The following is a 24,651-nucleotide window of genomic DNA, read 5'->3' on the forward strand; positions in this document are numbered from 1 at the left end:
TTAATACATTTGTTTGCACTTAAGATACTTAATAGTCTCCTGCAGACACTGAAGAGCCAACTAACAGTTTGGCTCAGTACAGGGGCAAAAATGTATTTTTTTTCCCCATGAATAAGCAAAATAGATGTTTTTTCACCCAAAGCTTAACAACTGTATCAAGTCAAAGTTCATAAGCCAAATGACAGGATCTGGGGAAAAACAGCATGAGTTCCTGGCATACAAATATTTTCAAAGATGGAATAAAGACATGATATACTACATGCCTGGGAGCAAGTACTCTCTCTCTAGCTCACATTAATCATTTAAGAAAAAAACATTACTCCAAATTAGTTATGTTTTTCCTTGGCTAATTGAAACCAGCAGCCAATTAAATAAAACAGTGTTCACTGGGGGAAGGGTTTCAAAGGAGCAAATGTTAATAGACAAAAAAGAATTTCAGGGAACCAAGTAAATAGAGGACACCAGACTGCAGACAAAAAGGAGTAATGAGGAATAACAAAGGAAACAAACCTGGCATGGCATTCATCTGTTGAGCAGCTGATTTTTCAAATTATTATGTTTTTCAAGCAGAAAACAGAAGCAGGCAATGAGTGAAGGCTAAGAGCAGAATAAGACTGCATATATGCTAAACGCTACAAGTAACATCAAGCTGCAGATATGGCAGCTGGATGGTCCCACTCTTGGGCAAGGTACCTTGTTGCTCCAGGGAACCAAGTTACAGCAGGCGCTAATGCAAGACTGAGAGATGCAGTCTAACAGACTAGACTGTTGAGCGAGACAAAAAGAAACAAAGACAATGAGTGATAAAAAGGGAAAGAAAAAAGAATGAGAAGAAAACACACAAAATACAAATACATTTAATATACACAGTTTATGCTTTTCAGAATATAAGGTGAACCAGAGTTTGAAAGCAACATCTCAGTTTGACACAGAAAACACAGCAATATTGAAAGGCAGGAATAGCTTCCAAGTCATATCACCATCAGTGGTACGTAAAAAGCCAGGAAAGGAGGACACTGTTCACAGCAGTCACATGTAAAATCCAGATAAACCAATTTAATCTCCAACAAACTCAATTAGGATCAGAACTGCAATGGAGATTGGCCTGTGCTCCATTAATGTAACTTATAAGAATCAACGTTAAAAGCGTAGTCCAAGAACTTCCTTTTATATCAACTACTACTCAGAGGCTTCAGCTTTCCATGCTTCCTAATTTTGTTTGCTCATTTTTGAGTGGGATTAACTTGCCTGCTTCTCCCCAGTGATTCTCCTTTGGAACAGCAAATGTTCTGTTTATCTCAGACTTTTTCTAAGACTCATGCTAAACCACATGCTGCTCTGTGGTATGAATATAACCCTCTGCTGACAAGACACCCACCTACACAAAACCTGAGAATGTTTGTGCATTGAGGTCCCCTATCACATCACCTGGTCACGGTTTTATATTGTCTCCAGACAAGGAGAGTATCTGGCTGCATTAAAAGAAAAAACAGATTAAAAAGAGTAGGAAAAGATGGTTTCCTTTCTGAAATCACCATGCAGCAAAACACTGTTTCTTCTGCAAGTTGGCAATTATGTCAACTTAGAAGTAAATTTCTAAACAGTAAATAGCTATTCATCCACCCATTATTATTCTGCTGGTCTTGAATTTCAACTATTAAGTGCTGCATGCTCAGAATTTAAATGTTGGGGTTTTTGCCTTGAATAGACAACAAAGCTACAAAGCTTTCATCTAGTGGCAAAGAGTTCACATTCTAACTCATGGGATTTTGGTGACCCCAGTTCTACACTGTTACTGAAGAACTCATCTGACAGCTGAAATACTCACTCAAAGAATAAGACTTATTAGAATTACTTGGCACTTTACCAGTGGGATTATAATTCAAGTTCAGAGATCTCTTGTGGCAAGCATTCATTTAAAAAAAAAAAAGACTAAAATTTTAGGCCATTACAAAAAAAGCCAGTTAAACAAAGATATTGGTCAACAGACTCCACAGAACACTGAGTTATATAATATGAAGGCAGAATCACGCTACAGTTTAGAAGGAATTAACGTCATCTTGAGCTGCAAATAAGAGCAGCAGGGTTAAGGTTAAAGTTCTGAGATAACCAGTAACATCCAAGACTGTTAGTTTGGCAATTATCTTTCTCCACAGCTGTGAATTATCCTTTCAGCTAAAAATATTTAAAGGAAACTATTGCAATTTGAAATGGAATTTCTATTCTATTCTTCAAGTATACTTAGTTGCACCATTTTTTTTTCAGAATGTGCAGAAGTTGTTACTAACGTGTTAACATTCCAATAAACCATTAACCAAGATAAGGATGACAGCTCTTAGTCTGTTGAGGCTTCACCCATGTTTATATGCTCTTACTCAAACTGTTGAATAAAAGTGTATTTATACATTTTTAAATGTTGCATTAGTTTTACATGCCGCCCAGCATTGGCTAAGTCTGGTTGATAGCACTGATGTATTAACATATGTTAATAGCCACAACCAATATGTCAAAACTTTCTCCAGTGGAAATTTCACTGATTTAAGCAAGGTTTTGCAAACTGTCATAATGCATTCCACAGTATGACTGTGCTTTACATTCTCTTGTCACTGCCAGTACATACCACACACAGCTAAACAAGATGCTCTAACATTCCCTGCCAATACATAGATATAATGCACTCACCACATGGATGACAGACTGTACATATTCCATACCTTTTATTATGTGACTTAAAACCATGGAGGACAGACCTGAAAACACCGTAAAGTGAGTTCTCAGGATCCGCACACTTTGTATGCAGGCAGTTATTTGGGTCATGATATAAACACACGTATGGTTTACTAATGATTTAAAGAAATTCAACTGCATTACAATCAAGGATAACCTCCCACTCTCTAAGCAACAGTAGTCTGTGGCAAAGCATTCTAGAATATCTATCTTGAAAATCCCAGGAGCTCAGGCATTCCAGCTTTGGAGAGACATGCTCCAGTGCATCTTGCCATCACCCAAGCAGTAATGTCCTAGCCCACAACACCAAAGTCAGCCTCTTTCAGAGCCACAGGCACAAGAGGATAAGGTAAGGACAGGGGAGCAAAATTTCATTTCTTCTTTCTTCATTAATGCAATTTACTAGTTCTGCAGTTACGTAAGGACCTATGTATATAACAATGTGTCTTCATAACTTCAGGACTTGTGCTCAGCTGTCCTTTCTCTAATTTTTTTATTTCTAGATTCTAGGCTAAGCATACTTGGAGTTAAGATGTGTGCATACAAACATGAAAACCATGAGGAAAACTGAAAGAAAGCTGATAAACCCAACTTAGTGGGCAATTTTTCATTCTTCTGGATGTCTTTACATGAACAGTTGCAATGCATTAGGACGAAGTCTCTACCTAATGAAACTGCATTAGAGGCTGTATTAGCAATTCAAAGTGTGCACATGTCCCTTGTTACAATGTGAGTATTCTGATGGCTGGTTAATAGCTCCTCCTGCTACCTGAATGTAAACACTTAACAGATTAAAAACAGCTACCCTTGCTGGGGACTTCCCTCCAGAACATTACCAACTCCTTCTGGCTTTCACTCCCTGAACATGACAGCAGGAGCTTTATATAAATGCATGGGTAGAAATGTGATCTTTAAAAGACTATGTAAGTCAGATAACCTAGTATCACTGTAATTCAAGGGAGTAAGCACCTTCATGATCTTCTAAAAACCTGCCTTATTCGAACAGTGTTATGGCATGCAATTAAACTGCACCAGGCATGTTATACTTTCCAGCACTTTGCCCCACCATTACCTTTTGTTCAATTTCTTCGTAATCATCCTGGTAACTTCCACAGATTGCACTGGAGGATGAGGAGAAGGTGGGGCCCTGAGAGTAATACTGTGAGCTCCGGTAGCCATCCCGCCGCAACTTATCACACTCTGCAGAAAGAAAAAGAGGAGACTTATTCATAGAATCATAGAATATTTAGGGTTGGAAAGGACCTGAAGATCATCTAGTTCCAACCCCCCTGCCATGGGCAGGGACACCAAATTCATTACAAGAGTCATGACTGTTTACACTTGGTGTACAATGGCACATACAAAAGTACAGGATATTATTCTAAAAAATTCTGATAATGTTTGCCATGCATTAGCATTGTCTGTCCCAAGTAACAGAACCCAAAGGTGCATTTCTCCTATTTGTATCTATATTCCCCCTCCGTCACCTATATTATATATGTAAGCTCACACATAACATATATACCCATGGCTTTTATTTAACCCAGGAGATGGCAAGAGCTTTGGAAAGAAGGGGGAAATGGATTTACACATTTATTTGAGGCCTGGCTTGGTGTCTTGACAGATGGCAGCATCTTGCAGGATGGGAGACGGGAAGCATGTGAGTAACATCAGGGGTCTCATTTGCCAGGCCGGTAGACATCCATTATGCGCCTTACACTTTAAACGATGATGTTGCTCACTACTCAAGCACCATCTGCTAAGTAACTTTGGCACTGACCACTTGTCTTCCTGCCCGTGGAAGAGACCATTTATTGTGATTTTGGAGAGAGGAATGCCTATCACAGGGATATCAAAATCTCATGTTTCTGCAGAGCACATGTAGTTTAGTACTGAGGAGTTTTCAAAGTTCAGAAAGATTATGAAGCAAGCATGCATCCCCACTCAAAACAGTCAAAATCCCAGTCAGCATCTCATCCCCCTCACCCAAGTTTTCCATAATCATCTTCCCGCCTCTTAATTGATATTCAGTGTGATTGTGCTAAAGAATAACAGACGCCAGAGCATAAGGAAAAATTAAATGTTCAAGATGCAGCAACCAAACTCATCAGGCCAGTCAAACTGTTAGCTTTACAATTCCAGAGACAGAGATCTGAATCTCTTGAAAGACAAGGAACGCAAAAAGAGAATTAAGTATTTGGTACATTTCTAAGGAACTGAAATGTCTGTACAATACACGGGCATTATCATGTCACAAAGCGCTTTTAGTAGCATGTGTCTTCCTGTCTTGCTTTTTTGAATACCCCTTAACATGGAAAACATGCAATGTTTATATTGAGGGCAAGGTTTTAGAGAGACTTTTGCCTGGCAAATGATTAAGTGGAGTTACAATTTGCAACTCCAGCATATATTTCTTCTGTTATGCTCAGAAGTTCTCAGACTGAGGTCTGAAGTACCTGATGCCAATGGGTTAACCGACCTAGAGAAATCAAAGCTCTACAAGGATTTAATCAGTGCAGACTCCCCTGTATCTGCACAGGCACACTGACACAGCAAGCTTACAGTTTGACAACTAGTCATTTCTACCAGAGCCAGATGTATGTCCTGGCCTATTATGAGTTTCCCTATGGAGTCAAAAAGGACAGTATGGCATGAACCTGCCACTTCTCTCTCAATTCAAGGACCTAGGTCAGTGGTGGTGGGGTTTGAGATCCAGATCAATTAGTACATCTCAGGAACAGAGGGGTGGTGACCCTGTTTACCTGTTTCACACATGTGAGCATGCGAACACTGCATGCATCTGGCAGACAGCTGCTGTACTTCAGGTGGGGCATGAAAAATGACTGCCAACAACTGCAGTAAAACAAATTCCTCCACCACCCTTCCAAATCTGGCACTGGATCCAGACAGGTCCAACACGCAACACTCACAGATGTGAGTGCCCTGATGGGCTGTCTGTTGGTTTGAGCTACAAATCACCAGGCATAAGTGAGCTGTGCAGAACAAGACAGCCCAAAGGCTTGCTGCAACTTGTAGGGCAGGTTAACATGATAAGTTGTCAACTTAGACACTGCAAGTTTTACCTTCAGACCAGCCACTAATCACCACAAACAAACATGAACACAACCTAAGTTAAGAATACAGCTCTTGTGACTTTTCAACATTGGGCATCACGGTATTTCCCAAGGGTGAAAGGCTCCTGGAATATGACAGATGCACGCTCTGATATTAATTGCTTGACCTTGTTTATTCTGCTAACCAAGGAGATGAAGATGACAAACAGTGCAGCTCAGGAAGCCCAGAAGAGCTCCAGAAACTTAAAAAAGTCAACGCTGAAGGTCTCAAGTCCACCAAAAGTTCAAATGGATCAACAATAAAAAATTGGCTGTTTATCAAGCTCACAACCTCTATTTGTTGAGAACGCAAGATCCATGCAACATCAGAAGCTATTGCAGCAATATTGCTGAAGAAACCAAAAGAATAGCTACAAAATGCCAGGGGAAGATCACCAACAAAAAGGTGATTTGTCCCCAAGAACAGCCTTTTCCATGTACTGTCACGGTACATTTTGCAGTATAGCAGGAAACACACACTGGGGATGTGACCAAAGGCCAACAAACCCCAGCAGAGGTTTTAGGCAAGTATCTTTTACTTCACCTTGCAAGAGCCCAAAAGCACAACACAAGCTCAGTCACTGCATCTAACGGAAGCTCCTGTCACTGCCAGACCAAGTGTGTCAACTTCTGTTTAAACACTGTTTTAGCCGGAGGTAGTCCCCCATATCATCACTATTATTGAAGCTGCATATGGTCTTCTGTAAGTAATCAGGTTTGTATTTTTCAGATAAAATACCAATAAAGAAGCTAGAAATACTTACTGTAGAATCCGGACATGTTCCCTTTTTCCCAGAGAAGCAAACCTTTGTCCTATTTCCACAACCCCAAAAAGAGAGAAGTACTATATACTCAGTTGAATGTAAAAGTTCTTGCAGTTATGCCTGTTGTTTCAGAGAGGTCTGTACTGAAGCTAACTAGGTAACAGAAGAATACAGTTATTAAAAATCCTCAGTTTTAAGAGTGTGACAATACATTAGTGCTAGCTGAGGCAGGACAGATACAATCTTGGCTAGATCCAGTGGCAGAGCTGCCATTACCCACAGTATCCAGTATACAAACCTATACACAACTTTTCCTATTTGTGCCAAAAAACTGCCATTTTGAACCCCAGGAGACTGCACCAGGCAGGACACAAACACACTCTCCTGAGGACGGGCTCACTAGTTAAAATCTGCAGCACATACTGCAGTGAAGCTCAAAGTCATAATCTTGTGTGATTTGAAATGTGCGGCAATATTATTGTGCCTCAGATGTACCAGTTTTGTTTACACAAACACTGACTATTTGCCCAAGAGTACCAGGAAAGAGCCACTGCCTTGGCAATTGTGATCAGCGGCTGCACTGGATATTGCCACAGCGTGAAGGCTGGAATTACCTCCCTTTCCTCCTTCCACCATTCTAGGACTGAGGGCGCAAGGGCGCTGCCCATCATCTTCTGGTACCTGAAAGTGTTTTCTGGCTAGGTAAAATTATAGCTTAATTCTTGTCCTCCTTCTCTTCTAGTGATACCTTAAATTTCAAAACCTTCACATTGCTTAAAAACTACTGTAGCAAATTATATTATAATTTATCCCTATTTATGTGGTACAAGTTAAACCATTCCTAAGAAGAAAATTTTGCATGGAGTTGAATTTTGTTCTTCACATTTAGAGTGTGAAGAAACCACGTGAGAAAAGTGGTCAAAAACATTTTAAAAGCCCCCACATCATTTCCAGTTATTAGAACAGGGTAGATATGTTCAGGAGATGCATGATAGAAAAAAACGTGTTAAAGCTGTCAGTGCCCAATGCCATTATATCTGAGTCACTGTCATATATCCAACCACACGTTCATCTGCTCAGGACTGCAGTACTTCAGGGTTTGTTAAATCCTGGCATCAGACAGAAGTGTGCTGGGGATGTGCTTCTCACCAACAGCAGGTGAGCGTATCATCCTTCTCTGCTCTCTTCCCATCTGCTAAATAACAGAGGGAATGGACAGCTACCAGCAGCACCATGCTGAGGGCAAGGTTCTCAGCTGAGCCAAGAGTGATTCTGCACCATAGTTTTGGGCCACAGGAACTGAATTCTGTGCTGTTTTGAGTAACTTGATCTCTCCATGTAAAACCTTATGGCCTCCATGACAGGCAGCCAGGCGAAGTGTATGAAAATGCCTCCAAGGCCTCTCAGCCCCAGTCTCCTCTCCCATTTTATACAAGGATCCTGCATGTAATTGCATCTGATCCTGAGCTGGTAACACAGAGTAGCAAGTCTTGGTCTTGCATGCAGAAGTGATTTACTGCTTTTCCAGCAACTTGAAATCATATTCTTACATAACCATTTGAGCTATAAGTCACTGGCGTGAGCAGAAGGGCAGAAGGCACAGCATTGATACCCCAATAACTCGTCTGACATGGTATTACCGTAGAAAACCAGGATTAATGTTTACCTTGTCTTCTTAGACCTACACACTACACTGCTGTGCGGCAGAAGGACAGCTGTGTTTGCTGGGGGGAACTGTGTGTGTTGACTGTTTTCCTTAACCAGCTTTGGTAACATTCATACCTGCTGAGCTTCCTACCACCAAAAGCAGTCACAGTTTCTTGAAGTTTATATGAAGTAAAATGCATTGCCCTGACAGAAGCAGAACTGGTAAAAGAGAGACAGATTCATGGTCATTTTCAGAAGTTTTCCATATTTATTATTTTAATTGTAAATGAACTGTGCAAGACTATGTATCATTTCTCACAAGCTACTTCATAAAACTATTCCTTTTCCTGCCCCGTACTGACCTGGCTGCAGGAAGGAAGGCTCCAGGTGCTGGTTTTCAGGGCTGAACCCCATCTATGCCTGGGATATCTCCCCACAGTGCAGCCCCAGCAGCAGTGCAGAGGCACAGATTTCTGCCACCACCCTAGGCCAGTCAGTCCTCCACACCTCAGGCCTGAGCGTGCAGCCATCACTCACTTAATTAGCCCTAATGAGATTACTCCTGTAAGTAAACACTGCTCATGTGACTGGTGCAGGATCAGCTCTGTAGCTGCCTGCATCCACGTGTACACACTCAGACACGCTCATGAGCATGTATTAAAGAGTTTAATATAAGAAAAACCACCCACGATATTTCTGTGTTTCCAAATATTTATTAGTAATCAGTGAAGACACTGGTTAAATAATTAAATTACCATGATATTCACAAGTGTACCAAAACTTAGAAACTTGGCATCCAGGTTATTCAGACATCTAAATAGCACCAACTTTGCTTGGCATAACTAGCCATTCCACTGGATGGATCAAGCAATGGAAGACAGAAAGATAATGTCCCAGAAACATCTGAATTTGCCTCGTATCCAAGAGCAGCACCTGGAACTTGAGAGCAATCACTAAAACCCAAAGAAAATATTAGTTGGACCAGGGGCAGATTCCCAGAGGAGCAGATAATGCTGCCTGCCTGGCAGAGTTACCCAGAGCCACCAAAACAGAAATTCCTGGGTGCAGAAGGAGGAAGGGAAAAGACCATCACACACTTGGCTTTCCTTTGCCAACCATCCCCTGTTGTCTCCTTGTCCAACAAGAAAGGACAAGCGATGAGCTGACAGCTGCATCTGCATGCTTGAAAAATTATCTCAGCTAAAGTCAGGGTGACTTCTTAGCAGAGCCTTTCGTGTTGTAACTTGTATTCTGTCGAGTGGGATTTTTTTTCTTACCTTTTTTTTTCTCGATATTAGAGAAAGGCTATTAACTGCAAGAGTCAGCTAAACTGTCAACTAGAGAAATAAATCTGCTGACTAGTATCTTAAAACACATTTATCCATTCAGTGCACGTATCACCAGAAAACCACTGCACTCCCTGAGGTCAGAAATCTTCAAACACTGTAGCCAGCCCCTTCTTCTGTATGTCACAAATACAAACACTATCTTATGAACAGCTTTTCACAATTTCACCTAAACCCAGGCAGGCTGTAGTACAACATACATCTGTCTTGTAAAAGTAAACTTTCTTAAATGACCCATCACTTTTTATAGGTCACAGTGCACTTTAATAACCAAAGTATGTCTTGTATCATTACTTTTTGTTCTAAAAGAACCTTCAGTTTCAAGCCTGATAAATAACTGCATATAATTTTAATTTACTTCATGCATATTTTGGGTTTGTTCTTCTAGTTGAACAGAGACAACTAAGATCTTGTGGGTTTGTGACAGACAGGTGTGGATGTCAGAAGACCTGGCTTCCCAACCTGGCATTGCTGCACCTGAGAAAATCACTTTGGGTTAGATCCAGTCAAATACTTAAATCTACAGACAGACACAGCACAACCTGAATTTCATGAATGTGCCTCCTAAGCACTTCAGGATAAAGCCCACTAAAGAAGAACCTGAGGTGCCTTGACTCTCATCCTCACCACACCAGTAATGACCAGCAGTGGGTCAGGCATCCTCTCTCATGAGGGGCAGGAGAATGTAACAGATTTCAAAATCTTTACTTCTGAGGATGATGTGCTTTTCATCCAAAAGCTGCTTAAAATAAAGTGCTGCAAGTTAAAGTATTTTTCATGCAGACACAAATTTAAATTCTTCAAGTATGAGGTGGGCACAGGCTAAATCTCCAACTTCCTGACACTGTGCTATGAAAAACAGGCAAAAAGGTTGCCACCTGAAATGCAGTAGTCAGTTATGCTTTGCTTGGGACCGGTCATATTGGTACATAACAGGACATGCTCTGAATATACCTACCAAACCGGGACCTCTTCAGAGGGCACAGCTGCCCCTCTGCCTGCTTGCAGTGCCGTAGTAAGATGTGCATGAGACCACAGTAACTCTGGACTATGCAGTTATCAGAGAATTCCAGGAAGGCAACTTTTCCAGATAAAGAGCGCGTTGAGAATGATTATACTTGGGACTGTAATTAAATTAAAACAGATACCCTAGTTCAAAGGTCTTTTTGGTTGGTAAAGCTAACTAAAATTGATGCCTTTCACTCTGTGCCCCCTTATGAGTCACTCATTTGTAGACTGGGGATAAGAATGCACAGTGCTGTGTGTGGATGAAACAGGCTGTATAAAAGCCAACTGTACAAAGGTAATTTTGGTTTTTGATACATATCTCATGCGAAGTATGGCTTTAAAAAAAGAAGCCAAATTTAATTCCAGTGCAGCATCTATTTTTGTCTCTGGATCTAAAAGAGGCATACAGCTTGCCTCTACCACTTTATAATCCTCCCAAAAATTCATTCAGCTTGGATCAAATCCCATTTCCCTCAAATGTATAAATCCCCATATCATCTGCAGAACTTGACTATCACAGAGAGTGCTTCTATATCAAAGCTTTAAAACATGTTGTAAAGCCATAGCAATGATGCACTTGAGTAACAACTGAACTGTAACCAATGCTGACCGCAAAGCAAGTTCACGAACTTCAGCTGTGATATATCCAGTGTGCTGTTTTGTTCAGGCTCAGTTTAACGGGTCAGGAATTCCAACAGATGTAGTACTGTGACAGCCCAGCTGAAAAAACTTCTGCTCAACAGCTCAATCTAAATGCTTTGGCTAATCCCAGTCTTTGCCAATCTAGCTACCTTCCTTATTATACACCCAAATGCAATTTGATATTGCTATTTATGCTTTTATCAGTACATACAGAAAAGCATAAAACAAGCCTGGAGACAGTAAACACTGCTACCCAATAAACTTATTCCACAAGCAAGTGCCATACGAAGTGGCAAGTTTTTAACCCACCAGCAAAACATAAATCATTTACTGCAAGACTTTCTTATTTGGTGAGTAAGAAGAAAGGTCTGTCAGATTTTTTGAACACTGTTACACGCATTCCCTCTCTTGAATAAACATCCTAGGCCAGCCACACAGATAGCTTTTAATGACACATGCTGTGTGGAGTTTCCCAGAAACAAAAATGTCTTGGGTTCCACAGGTTGAAGGTAGCTCTAACAGAGGACTGTTGGACTCTGTGATGGAGAAGTCTGTTGAATGGGTACTTCAAAGAAGCCTGTACTGAAAGTGATCAAATGTATTTATGTTGGGTCTATTCCCTCCAACACACAAGTGATCAATTTCTCATTGGGAAGGGCACCCTTACATGGTACCTGGATGCCCAGCCAGGCTGGGAAGTCCACCCTTCTGGACTTGTTCTCCACATTGCTTCAGAGCTCAGCTGTACAGATACTTGTAACAGTGCAAGGATGAGGCATGAAAGCACAACATTGAAGTAAAGCAAGTATGTAGGTAATTTTCAAGGCTCCAAATCAGATGCAAGTCTTTACAAAGGATTAAAACTAAAAGAAACTCTGCAACGTGAAAATACCTTTAACAGGGTTAAATCACTGCAAACATGTTGATCATTCCTTTCTTTTCTTGAAGCTTTTAAAAAACAATTTAATTTAATCCCACCCAAAATCTCCAAAGTAATCTGCATAATTTAGCCATAGAGAAAAACCTTTCTAATGACACCAAAATGCAACAGCCATGACAAATTATATTTGTTAACAAGCTGTCTCTAGGGAGTACTCAAAATAATTATCACCATTTGCCTTGTGCTAATTTAGATTTCTGAAGTGTGTTATACAACTGCATTTAGTGGTAACAAGATGTCTGAAGCTTTAACAGTTTATTTGCTTCCTTTTGCATGTTTGACGCTGGCATTAAAATAATTCACCCCACTCTTTCTCTAGCTTTTTTATGGATATTTGTTGTTTCTTAGACAACCAAACACAGCTAATATAAAAATATAAAAAGGAGATTTTCTTGGTTTTCCTCCAAGGACACAATGTTAAACTTAAGGTATCTAAAATGCTGTAAACAAGCATGTATAACACCCCAATCTAACAGGAAGGAGGAGGAAAAGCAAAAAGGTAAATAAGTGAAAGCTAATATTCTTTGTGATGGAAGTTGCTTTACCTAGCACTGAAACAACTACACCACAGACAGTTCAAATTTCTTCTCTCCACTAAAGGCACAAGTCTGAAATGGGATGAGGTTTAGCAAGCTTCCAGCTCAGTCTTCCTAATGGTTCAGACTTGTATCATAAAACATTAATTTTTCACACATTAATCTGGTTTAAGAAAAACAATAGTATCATTAGTATTATTTTAAGACAAATTTTCCTCTTTCAGCACTTTCACTACAATTACTTTCACTTATCATGTATATCAGGCAAACAATCTACATATAACCACCCTGTATGTCTTTACACTCAGCACTGCACCATATAATTGAACTGAAAAATAAGGAACCCAAACGCTTCCACATAGCTCACTTTTTCAGCACAAGAGCAGCTTTCAAACATGTGCAGTGTAGACTCCCAGTCAAATTCTGTTAGTTTCACTTGAATATTTGCTCTTTAAAATTCTTTATTAGAAAGGGCAGTTGGAGTATGGAACTTGGCCAAAACCATCAACTGTGAATTACTGCAGGAGCAGTAAAAAGGGCAGGATACACTGGCAGAAACTCTGGTACTAACTTGACTATTGAAACTAAAATAATGAGAAATACGTTGATTTCTATTTTTTGATTTTACAGCTCTAAGGCCTTTCTGGAACATATGGTCTACTCCTGGCCTTTAATGGTCTTTTACTTCATTAAGGTTCCCAGTTGCTAGGAAGCTCACATCCTGACATGTCTCTGAACCTGAATCAGACCAATTGTTAATATGAAGTGGTTCCCCCTATTTTGCAGCTCTTTAATGAAACATAAGATTATTTTAAGTCCATAATCTTCTCAGCGAGATTATCGACTAGTAGGGCTGACCCTAATATTGCTCATCTGAACACTGATCTGGCAGATGCACTGAGAAAACAAAGGCTAAATGCATACCTGTCTGGAGGGTCTTGCAGCAAGACATAATAGAGGGTTTATGAGTAACTACTTAAATCTGGTTTTATTTGACAATTCTAACCAGATGTCTTCTGGAAAACAAATCAAGTGCTTCAATCACTGCTGCTTAAATACATTCCTTGCATTTGGCCAACAAAGCTAAACAGAAGCTGCAGTTAGCCAAATCCAACTCTTAGAAAGATGAGATAATAAATGAATCATCAGAGACATTGGAACAAAGAGTCCTATATTATGTACATAGGTTGAATCAACACAATTACCCAGGCAGAGGGGGGAGAGCAGGCAAAGGCACAAAGTACAGGCAGTTGTGCAGGAAGTCTCCACAGCTATAGTCTTAAAAGGAGCATTAAACTAGCATATGGACTATTCCCACTATTTACAGTTATACTTTCCTTAGTACGTATTTGACACCTTGTTATCTACTGGAAAGGACAGTCAGCCTGGTCAATAACCTGCAGCATGTGACAAGACCTTGCCCCTCATGTCCGATGTGAACTGCATAGTGAGAGCATCCACAAGACCCCTCAGGAGCTGACTAACTCCTGCCAGCCCAATACCATTTCAGTCTTGCTGATTTTGTCTTTTAACATTAACACGGTTCTTTCTTCCTTTTATGCCTGTTGTCTCCCATCTTGTGGACAAGTGACAACATAGAGCAGTGGAGCTTGTCCTCCTCCATTTTATTTTATTTTTTTATGTCAAAAATGCTCTACACTGTTAAATGTGGAAACTGGAAGAATAACTGCCCCATGGAAATCTGGCTATATATGCCCTGCTCTGTCTCCCATCACTGTAACTGACTTATATCCACATTTGAGGAAGAATATAGGATAGTTTGAAAAATACAGAAGCAAAGTGAGTTCAGGCATGTGATAGGAAACTTTATTTTCCTTCAATTCACCACAGTTGGCAAGATTATCAAAGGCCAGTGCATTCCAGATTACTTTCCTTTTTAGGACACTGGAGTTATACCTGTGAACACACTGCTAATGCTGCAGACCCATCCAGAAGGTAGATGGGCACACTTAAGACAAACTCCAAGCTGTGAAGCACAGCAATGCTACCCAGTGCTGTGCTTCCTCCCCATTTTCATGCCTTATTGTCTGTCCTTTTAAAGATTATAATACAGTTAGCTAAATGAGGATTTCTTACCAAACCTCATCACTACATACTACTGCTGTTGTATCTGTGCTTCCAGTTGAAAACCACTGTACTTTACAACTTCTTCAAACAATGGTCCTTTAAACATGACCGTGCTGCAGAGCAACATCTGTCAATGCACCATATGTCAATGACAAGGGCTGTTTTATGGTGCTACCACCCTCTTGACTCTGGTTGAACAGTCACTCAAACTCTTGGTCTCAGGGACTGAAAAAGCTGTAGGAAACACTGCAGTTTGTGGCACTTGCCCCTTTAGCACTGATAATGGTCTGCCTTAAAAAAAAAAAAACAACACCACTTTGAACAACATTAAACTCATGGCTCTGCTACCGTCCAGACCAGGCTCTCAGAGCTGGTCCAGCCACCCAGTAGACATTGGCAACATAAGACTAAAGTCAAGCAGTCCTTCAGCCTTGGAGCAGAGTGCACGCTGCAAGGGGCCAGAACTGATTTGATGATCCTGACCAATGCAGAGCCTGAGCTCTTCCTTCTCATCCCTTTTCTTCATCTCCTGTTTTCTGGACTCCCTAGGAGGAAACAGTGATATGGAAGACAGACTCACACAAGGTTCCTCAAGGGTCAATATTGTTTTGTTTCTATCTGAACATCTGTATGCAAGGAAACACCTTCCATAAGGTCACTAACAAAACATGAGGAAGAGTCCACTCCAAACAGGCTCTCAGGAAAGACCAGCTAGATAGAGCAGCTTGGTCCTGACATTAAGGAAACAGGCACCTTGGATGGTGCGTATATTGTCGCCCAATCTGCTTCACGGCACTCCAAGGTCCTGGCTGCTTCCCAAAAAAAAAAAGGAGAGCCTGTTTCATCCAGTGCAAACAAAACATGTAAAAAAATGGAATCTATTGCCACCATCCAAGAACTACATCATTTTCTAAACCTTTAAATCCTATTGCAATAGCATCATGACTGTGTGTCCTGGTTTTGGCTGGGATAAAGTTATTTTTTGTCCTAGTAGCTGGTACAGTGCCATGTTTTTTGATTTAGTTTGAGAATGATGATAACACATTCATGTTTTAGTTGTTGCTCACTCTAAATCAAGGACTTTTCAGTCTCATGCTCTGCCAATGAGGAGGACCATGAGAAGCCGGGAGGAAGCAGAGACAGGACACCTGACCCAAACCAGCCAAAGGGGTATTCCATACCACAGCACATCATGTCCAGTGTATAAACTGGGGGAGTCACACAGAAGGGGAGATCACTGCTCAGGGCTGGGGTTGGCATCAGTCAGTGGGTGGTGAACAACTGTATTGTGCATCACTGCTGTTTCTTGGGGTTTATTCCCCTCTCTCTTTTTCCTATTATTATTATATTTTACTTGATTTCAATTATTAAACTGTTTTTATCTAAACACATGGGGTTTACCTTTTTCAGAGTCTCCTCCCTATCCCACTGGGCTGGAGAAGAGAGACAGCAAGTAGCTGTGTGGTACTTAGCTGCTGGTTAGGGTTAAACCACAACACTGTGAAGTGCAGCTGAATTAGCTCTTCTGCCCTAGCCACAAGATTAAGCACCACTGAGAGCTTTCATTTAAAATGTAGTAATGCAGCCTGGTTAAGCATATAAAGCCACTGATTTTAGTCAGTGACAACTTTAGATTTTAATATATTATGTAAAGCCACTTCAGTTATCAAGAACAGATACACTGTGCATCACAAACTTTCCAGCTTCAAGGTGCTTGCTTTTCTAATACCGGACAATGCAGCTTTTTTAAACTTTAGATGGCCGTTGATCACCTGCATGCCTGAAGAAGGATAAGTAGCTTTACCTCAAGTCAAGAACAAATTTGAAAGCAAGATCCCAACATTTATACTTGAAAGTAGTTTCATAAAAGAAAATCACAGTATTTTCCCCTTGACTCCAAAAGGGTAAAAAGCTAGTTCAGAGGTACAAGAATCTAAAAAATCTTACCCATGGAACATCTACTATCACATGCTGCACGTATCTGCAAAGTGTGATAAGCAGAGTACACTGAGACATACTATACTAAGTAAAATGCTGAACTGCACAAAAAAATAATGGAAAAAGTCTCTTCTGCTGCTAAACACAACACTGCTTCCTCTAAAGGTATGCAGAGATCATACCAGGCAGAGTACTTGATTTCTCTCAAGACAGGTTAGATATCCCACATTTTAATATCTCTACCCCTAACTTTTTATCCTTTAATTAATTAAAGAATAAGCAGCAATAATAGCTTTTCTGCTCCTTAAGTGATGCTTAAAAGTTTATTCTAGACAACAGCTTCCTATCTATTTCACCGGATATGTTTAGCTAGGCCCATGCTACCAAACATCTGCTGTGAAAATTGTACCAGAATAAATAGGTTTGACCTTGCACTGACTTGAAAGTTAAGACATTTCATCTGGTTAGTATGAAATGGGTGAAAACACCTTGATAAAAAGCAATACCTTGCTTGAATTATTTTGAAAGCTGTTACACATTTAGTATCTTTACAGGTAGTTTAAATGACTGCTTGTACTCTATTTGTTACCTATGTTTTATATTTACTTTTCCATTCCCTGGGGCAGTAACAAATGCAGTAACAAACTAATAGTCTTCAATCAAGTTGCTATGTACCAACAATATCAGATCTCATAATCCAAACAAGACAACTGGAGTCCAAGCAGACTGGAAAGCTTTCAAATGTGTGTTTTAATAGTCTGAACTAGGTTCAGCCTTCAGGACCACATGGTCATGTTCATGGAAACCACCTTAGGTTCTCTCTTCCGCTAAAGGTCGGTTTAAATATACACAAATCATTTCTAAGTAGTGTTTCTCTCATCTATTCTTAAAAACCTTCAATGATTTCCTAGCCCTCCAAATTTATTTCAGCGCTTCTGTATCTTTCCTGCAAAGAAATTTCCCCTATTATCAAACCTAAGCATCCCCAACTGCCATGCATGTCCAGTACTTCACCTCTGACTCACGACGACAAAAAAAAATTTTGCTTTTGCTCCACTTCTTCCCAATTCATGCCAACATTTGCTGGAGTATGGGGGATCCATCCCACTGTTTACAGCACACTTTGCCATCCAACATCCTTCACTCCCCACATTGAGTCACACAGAGCCGGTTCTACTGCCTCACGCTTCACCTCAACTAATGAGGTTTCAAACACCAAAAAGATGTCAAAATGCAAGCTTCATCATCAACCCAGAAAACACAGAATTGAAGTTCCCATGATAGCCCAAAGGTGCTTCTCATGACACCACTTTTCTTCAAAGTTTTCCACGCTATAATCATGTAGCACCAAATTTACATCCTACCCATTAAGAAGCTTTGGAAAACTGTCTTTTCTAAAGGAACATGAGGAAAAGCATATTGGCAGTTCTCACAATTACCTCAGCATTTCAACAGCACTTTACACTCAGTGAAACTCAGCCCTGGCTACAAAACTTTTAACCTGATGCTCCCAGTGTGATGCACTGGTGTCTTCCTGATTTCACAGTGCTGTTTGAAGCCACAGCAGAGTCAAACTGATAAAACTTTAGTCAGTGCCTCTCTTACTACTAGATGCTTTACAGGCAAGAATTAAATCACTGAAAATGGTGTTAAACTCATGCTGTGGCTACTAAAGGCCACAGAAAGGAGTTATTTTAAAACTGCTCTTAGAGAATACACACAGCCCAGGGAAAGAGCTTGAGGTAAAACAAATAAATAGCACAGTTTTGTTGACTGTGTTAGCAGTTTGAGGTCTGGTGAAGGCAGGTTTTCAGGTTACTACCCTGAAAGTATGAAACGGAAATTCACTTCATTACCTCATCACATGCATGAGCCCGTTCATTTAAAACAAATGGCTAACCAGTAAGTTGCAGTAGTAGCTTTAGTTCTATAAAGAGCAGCAGCTCTAAAGAAAAATCCCAGCAGACTGAAATAACTTCAGATGTGTAAGCTGATGGAAGCAGCATATATTAATTAGTTTCACACAAATACATTAGATACAAATTTATTGAAACAGAAGATGAAACTGTAGTAGATAAATTTCTGATAAAACACAATATCAGAGCAACCTTTTAGCCTATGCAGGTTCTTTGATAATAGTTCCAGAGAACAGAGAAATAGAAGAATGAGCAGTTTAAGTTTACAAAAACCTACCCACAAACAGTATTCTTTTTAATCTAAAGCAGACAAATATTTCTCTTTTGTAAAGAGCTGGTAAGTGTGCCCGCAAGGGAACAATAAGCATTTCAAGGCTAAAAGCCTGCACAAATGTATTAATCCAATAATAACTATAGAGGACACACAGGCTGTCTGCTGAGCCATGCATGAGCCACTAACCCTCGCTGTCAAAACTGCCCTATGAAATGATAATACAAAGCACCTAAGAGATGGTGAAAATCAATTACCTGGAGAAACAGCAAGAGAAATAAAATATGGCAGCCAAACACTTATTTATTCAGACATACAAAATGAAGTTTTCTGCACATCTTAAAACCAGAAATTTCATTTTAGAAAAACAAGAATTACAGTGTTCTTTTCTATCGGGTTGACTCTGCAAGCTATCAAGTACCCACAGTTCCTGCTGAAACAAAAAAGGACTTGAAATGAGTTGGCTCTTTGCAGGGTAACCCCTTTGTTAAATAGCCAATGTAAAGAAAAACCTAGGTTAGCCATTTCCAGAACATGGACATTAAGCTGTAATTTTACAGGTTCACTTCTGGCCCAGAGACAGATGTTCTACAGTCCTCCCTGCTGGCTACCTGCCTCAGTCTCCATGGCTGCACTAATGCAACACAATGCCTCCTGCACCAGACCATACAGGTATACCCCTCGATAAAGGTACTAAGGGTAAAAATTAGTCCTTAAAAATACACTGCATCCATCTGTCACAAAGCACTTCCACTACTGAAAGAGTCCTTGTTGAGTGTCTTGTTCCCTATTTCCCTTCTCTGCCCTTAGTACCTTTTTCCACCTCTCACAACCAGTCACATCCCTGGAAATGACACTGTACAACAACAAAAGAAATCATGAACTGAAACACCTCTGATGCAGTTCTTACACTAAAGTATAAATGGTGTAACTCAGGACATACTGAAATAGAAGGTACCATTTTGGAAACACTCCAAAAGCAAAATGGAGAAAAGACACCCTTTCCCGTTCTAGAGTGCTCTGCCAGGTAACACATTTCCATTTCCACATCTTGACAGCAAAAGCATTTTTGCCCTATTCCTACATTTGAATGGGCAATTCTCACTAACATCCCTGATGTACTGCAGGCAGAAAAAAAACCATAGGCTTCTTCTGAAGCCTATAATTTGGATACATTTGCAAAGACTGTGGCAAAAACTACTGTCCTTTTAGGACACATTTGTGTCAGCAGCAGAATCTTACCTCTCAGCACTGATTTGAGGTTCAACTTGGCTTGTCGGTGGAGGTCCTCCACACAAGGGGGTCTTGAGGAGGGCAGGAAGACATTTTCCTGCTGGTGCCATGGAGCAGTGTAGTGCACAGTCCATCTACTCTCTTCATCTAGGTTGGAAACAGCTGCAGAGAGAAACAATAAGAAAATGAAATGCTATTGTAGATAGCTACATCACGAAACCCCACACGTAAGCTTGTCACACATCATCTTAAAACAAAAAAAACTTGACTGCCACTGTAGTCCCATCAAAATTCTCTCCAGAACCTCACTTCCATGACAGTTAAAACCCTTATTACATTTGTAGTCTAAATTTAAGTTATGTAGGAAACACCCTTCCCTTTTCCCACATTTAAACTTGCTCTTGGTTTTACTCTGAGCTTGCTACTCTTTTTTCCCACTTCCACCCCCAGTCTTCAGAAACAAGATCAGTTTCCTGGTCCCCTGATCCTACCAGGCACTGTGCACTACAGGATAGATTCTTCTTGCTCAAAGGTGACCTTAGGAATATGACAGCCGCCACAAGAGATTACGACAGGTTCATTTGTATCAGGAAATAACCTTCTCTGACCTCACACTTGCTCAAACCAGGAGCGAATATTTCACTGAGGCAAACAAATTAGCTACTTTCCATTGCCATAAGTGGAAAGCAGATTTGGACAACAGCAACTCCCTGGGCAAATACTGCTCAGAGCACAACTGAAGAGGGATTGCTCTGAATGCCTCTTCTCAGCTGGTACACACATGCAAACAAAATACAGACCTTGCTCAAGTTCAAAGTTCCTCATGGATAGTCTAGTAATGAATCAACCAAAGAACATGTTGCTAAGATTTGTTTATAGGTTATGCTTCCCGAGAGACAGCCATTACCTTTTGTTTAAAGTACATCATCAATAAAAACTTCTACAGCTGAATGGCCTTAACCCTCTACTCTGTAAACAGGAAAAGGGCAGTTGAGGGTCATATCTTATGATCCTGCAGGCATCCTTTTGCCTTCAGCCCACACGCTGCATATCCTTGTTTTAGTGGCAGATAAATGCACTCCTGTGGCTATACTGCCTCCCAAGCACCTGCCCTGCCACCGCAGCCTCACTGCCAGCTCCCCATCTTCCCTTTGCTCTTCTCCTTGCCTGGGCACGGCTCACTCTTGGGCTGCCTGTAGCATCACTTAATGAAGTTCGGCTGATGCCCCTGTGCTAGGAGAGGAGGTGTGTAAACTGAGAAGCAAAACAACGGCAACAGCCTCCAGTCATCTGAAAATTACCCTTTCCCTAACACCACTGTGCATCTGACAGGATCATTTCAGATGGGAAGTAATCAATACTCATTAAAGAAAATAAGTTATGCCTTCTTGCTTCAAAATCTATCTACAGGCTAGTGCTCAATGTCTATTTTGTGCTCAAAGGACTTGGGGCATGTGCCTAGGTTCTCAATTGCCTCTTCTCACTTTTTATAGATTAGTAGCAGACCTCAAAAAAGGTTTTTGAAGACTTTCAATTGGTCTCTTCATTCCTGAGAAGGCTTGGTCCTGCATCCCCTCCCTTCCTGCAGACATACTGGGTGCAACAAGGTAAATACACGTTCAGTCTGTGTCCGCTTTTCCCATCCTGGCTAATTAGAGGTCAAACCTCAATCATGGTCAAACTGACACATCACCACCTACTTTACCACATCAGTCATCCTGATATTACAGAAAAAGTGATAGGTACAGTCAATGACCTGCCTGAAAACTGCACCCTGCCATCCTCTGAGCAAGCAGGGAGAGAGTAAGGCTGGGAGCAGAGGAGGGAACCACCAGCCTCCAAGCCCACTGTCTGGCTGCAGTCCCACCATACCAAAATGAAAGTTTACTGCTCATCAGAGCAATGGTCATCAAAACTAGCAGACAGAAGTATTGCACACATCTGCCAACTCTACTGAGCGCATTTTGGCTGCCTTCATGAACTGAATGAAGAATGGCGATTTTACAAGCCATTCTGAAACTAGAGCACCTTTAGAAAACAGAACTCAGAACAAGCTTTCCTCAAGCTTATCAAGAACAAGCTTGCCTCAGAGATGCAAGCCCATAGCTACAGATGCACCTGGCAGCTGCACAGGCAGAGGTAAATGCCAGACAGATGCTGGGAGGATGCCCTAGCACCCAGCTGGACACCGGTGCAGGACCGCCCGTGACACCAGCACCTCAGCCTCCTCACTAACCTGCTCCTTCCACACCCGGAAGAATTTCCTCCTTCAAAACCACCGAGACAAAGGACTTCAACACAGCATCCCAAAGCAAAGGTCCTAAAGCACCTCACAATGCTGTCTCCATACATTACAAAATATTCAACGAAGAAGAGAGTGAGATAAACTTAAAAAGAAGCTTCAGGAAAGCAGGAACTAAGACGAAGGGAATTGCCTTTTCCTGCAGGACTCAGCTCCCTCCCCAAAAGGGCAGTGAGCATGCACAGCTACTTACTCTTTCTCTTGAAAAGTTTCATGAGAGATTTAAGCTTTGTGTTGATGAAAACCACCATTTTCAAGGTGTTGAATTGCGATCCTGGAGTTTAAATCCCAGAGGAAGGAGGAGTTGCAGAAAGGTGACTGTTTTCCAGACTGAACATGCACACAGAATCTCTCTTCTCCAGGTTTCTTCCCTCCACCTTTCTTTGCTGAAACTACAATTTTAAACCTACCTAGGTCTTCCTGACACACAAAACCATTTACAATTCTTTAGGCTGAATTTCTCCTCCTCACAAGTAAACTTGTAGGCTGAAAATAGCCAGTTTCAGCACGCAAAGCAGGAGGAGGAGTTTAAAAAAAAGTTAATTGATGAATGTTTGCACCGGCACAAAAATCAGGCTTTCCTGCTACCTATGAATTACTCAGCTCTTCTCAGCCTTTCCTCTGCTTTCCAAGTGCGGCTGCTCCGGAGCCTGCAGGTGATCCCTCTCCTTCCCATCGTGCCAGCCGGCTCTGCGGGCGGAGCGGGAGGCAGATGCCGGCACCTTCCCCCCTCCACCCTTTGCACCTCCCCGCCGGCCCCGGCCGCCGCCCTCCAGCCGCCTTCCAGTTGCAAATAAGAGTGCATTTTCGTGCAAATCAGGGTGCCCCGCTCTCCCACCCTACCTCTTCACCCCCCCTTTATTTTCACCCTCTCGCTCCCACTTCATTAAGGACCCAAAGCCTCACCTCCCCTTCCAGATCCACTGCTCCCCCCTCCGCAGTCACTGCTACTGCCTGGGACTAGAGCCCACTAATTCTACATATTGAATTTCATTCAGCAACACTCCTAATTTATTCTTATTAGCGTCATGTCAGACCAGATACATGGGAAACGAAATCGAGTTAGTGCTGGCTAATAGAGAACCTGCTATTAGTCAAATGAAACTTGTGCACAGAGGTGGAATAACGCCCCTGTTTGAACTGCACATTATATCCTCATGGCTTAAAAAATATGTATCTGTACAGAGGCTCACAGCTATCCTTCCTAGGAATGAACTGCAGTTTTGCAGAAGTTAAAGGGAAAACACTAAGCACCAAATGAATGTGCTCAGCAGGGCATGCCCTTTGCACAATGCTCAGACTCAGGAAGCAAGCCTTCCCTCACAAAGCAAGCTTAGGAATCCCCCTTGGCTTAACAATGACATGGTTTTTTTTCCTCGGGAAAAAGAAAATGCTATCAGCAGGGGGGCTCAGACTGACCCCAAATCTGCAACAGGATCAGGCCTCTGGAGTGCAGCATGTAAAAAGCGGATGATCCACAAGAACTTTACTCAGTTTCTCTAAATGGCTGAGACTCAGCACCACACGTAACAGACCATAAACAAAGTCTGTTCATCATTGTCTGAACACACTTTTATCAGCACTTTAGTAGTCTTTCCAAATTCAGAGATTTTACCGTTGCAGTGTTGGGCTGACATCAAAACCACCATGAGCAGCAGGTCTCTGCAGCAGCTGCTGCCCCAAGAGACATTGTGACTGGCTCACCTCTGGCAAAGGGACTGAAGACCACAGTGCCATAGCAGCAGTGGTGAGGAAGGCACCTCTGCTTTTTGCATTGATTTCCATCACACACCTTACACAAAACGGTGACCTTGGCATCAAACTCTAATAAAAAAATAACCACTGTGGTTTTTATAAAACCCACTTACACAATAATCACAGAATGGTTTGGGTTGAAAGGGGGCTTACAGACCATTCAGTTCCAAACCCTGCCACAGGCAGAGACACCTTCCACTAGGAATACCTCCATTGCAAATCTGCTATGACCCACACATCATTAAAACCCCTTTAAATGCTGGTCACAGTTGCTGGCCACACCCTGTACCTGAGTACAGAAAGACTCCCGTTCTAACTCCAGTGGCACTGATATCCAAGAGCAAATCCAGAAGGTGTTAACTCCTTTTGTAGCATAGTGTCAATATTTTTTAGGATGCAGAAGTGTCTCTGTAAGTGGGAAGAGA

The 24,651-nt window shown here is 41.3% G+C and overlaps 1 protein-coding gene across 5 annotated transcripts in view; it reads right to left on the reverse strand.

Moving 5' to 3' along the window:
* The window catches only part of NHSL1 (NHS like 1), a 180,978-nt gene that overhangs the window by 33,867 nt on the left and 122,460 nt on the right, over positions 1 to 24,651 (reverse strand). For all 5 annotated transcript variants that reach the window (XM_034061122.1, XM_034061121.1, XM_034061124.1 and 2 more), the window contains exons 2-3: positions 20,179 to 20,331; positions 3,800 to 3,927 (exon numbers count right to left, since the gene is read on the reverse strand). In XM_034061122.1, coding sequence (XP_033917013.1) covers positions 3,800 to 3,927; positions 20,179 to 20,331 — 281 coding nt within the window. The remainder of the gene's footprint in view (positions 1 to 3,799; positions 3,928 to 20,178; positions 20,332 to 24,651) is intronic.

This window comes from Melopsittacus undulatus, chromosome 3, assembly GCF_012275295.1.
Source record: "Melopsittacus undulatus isolate bMelUnd1 chromosome 3, bMelUnd1.mat.Z, whole genome shotgun sequence".
In the NCBI taxonomy this organism is placed as follows: domain Eukaryota; kingdom Metazoa; phylum Chordata; class Aves; order Psittaciformes; family Psittaculidae; genus Melopsittacus; species Melopsittacus undulatus.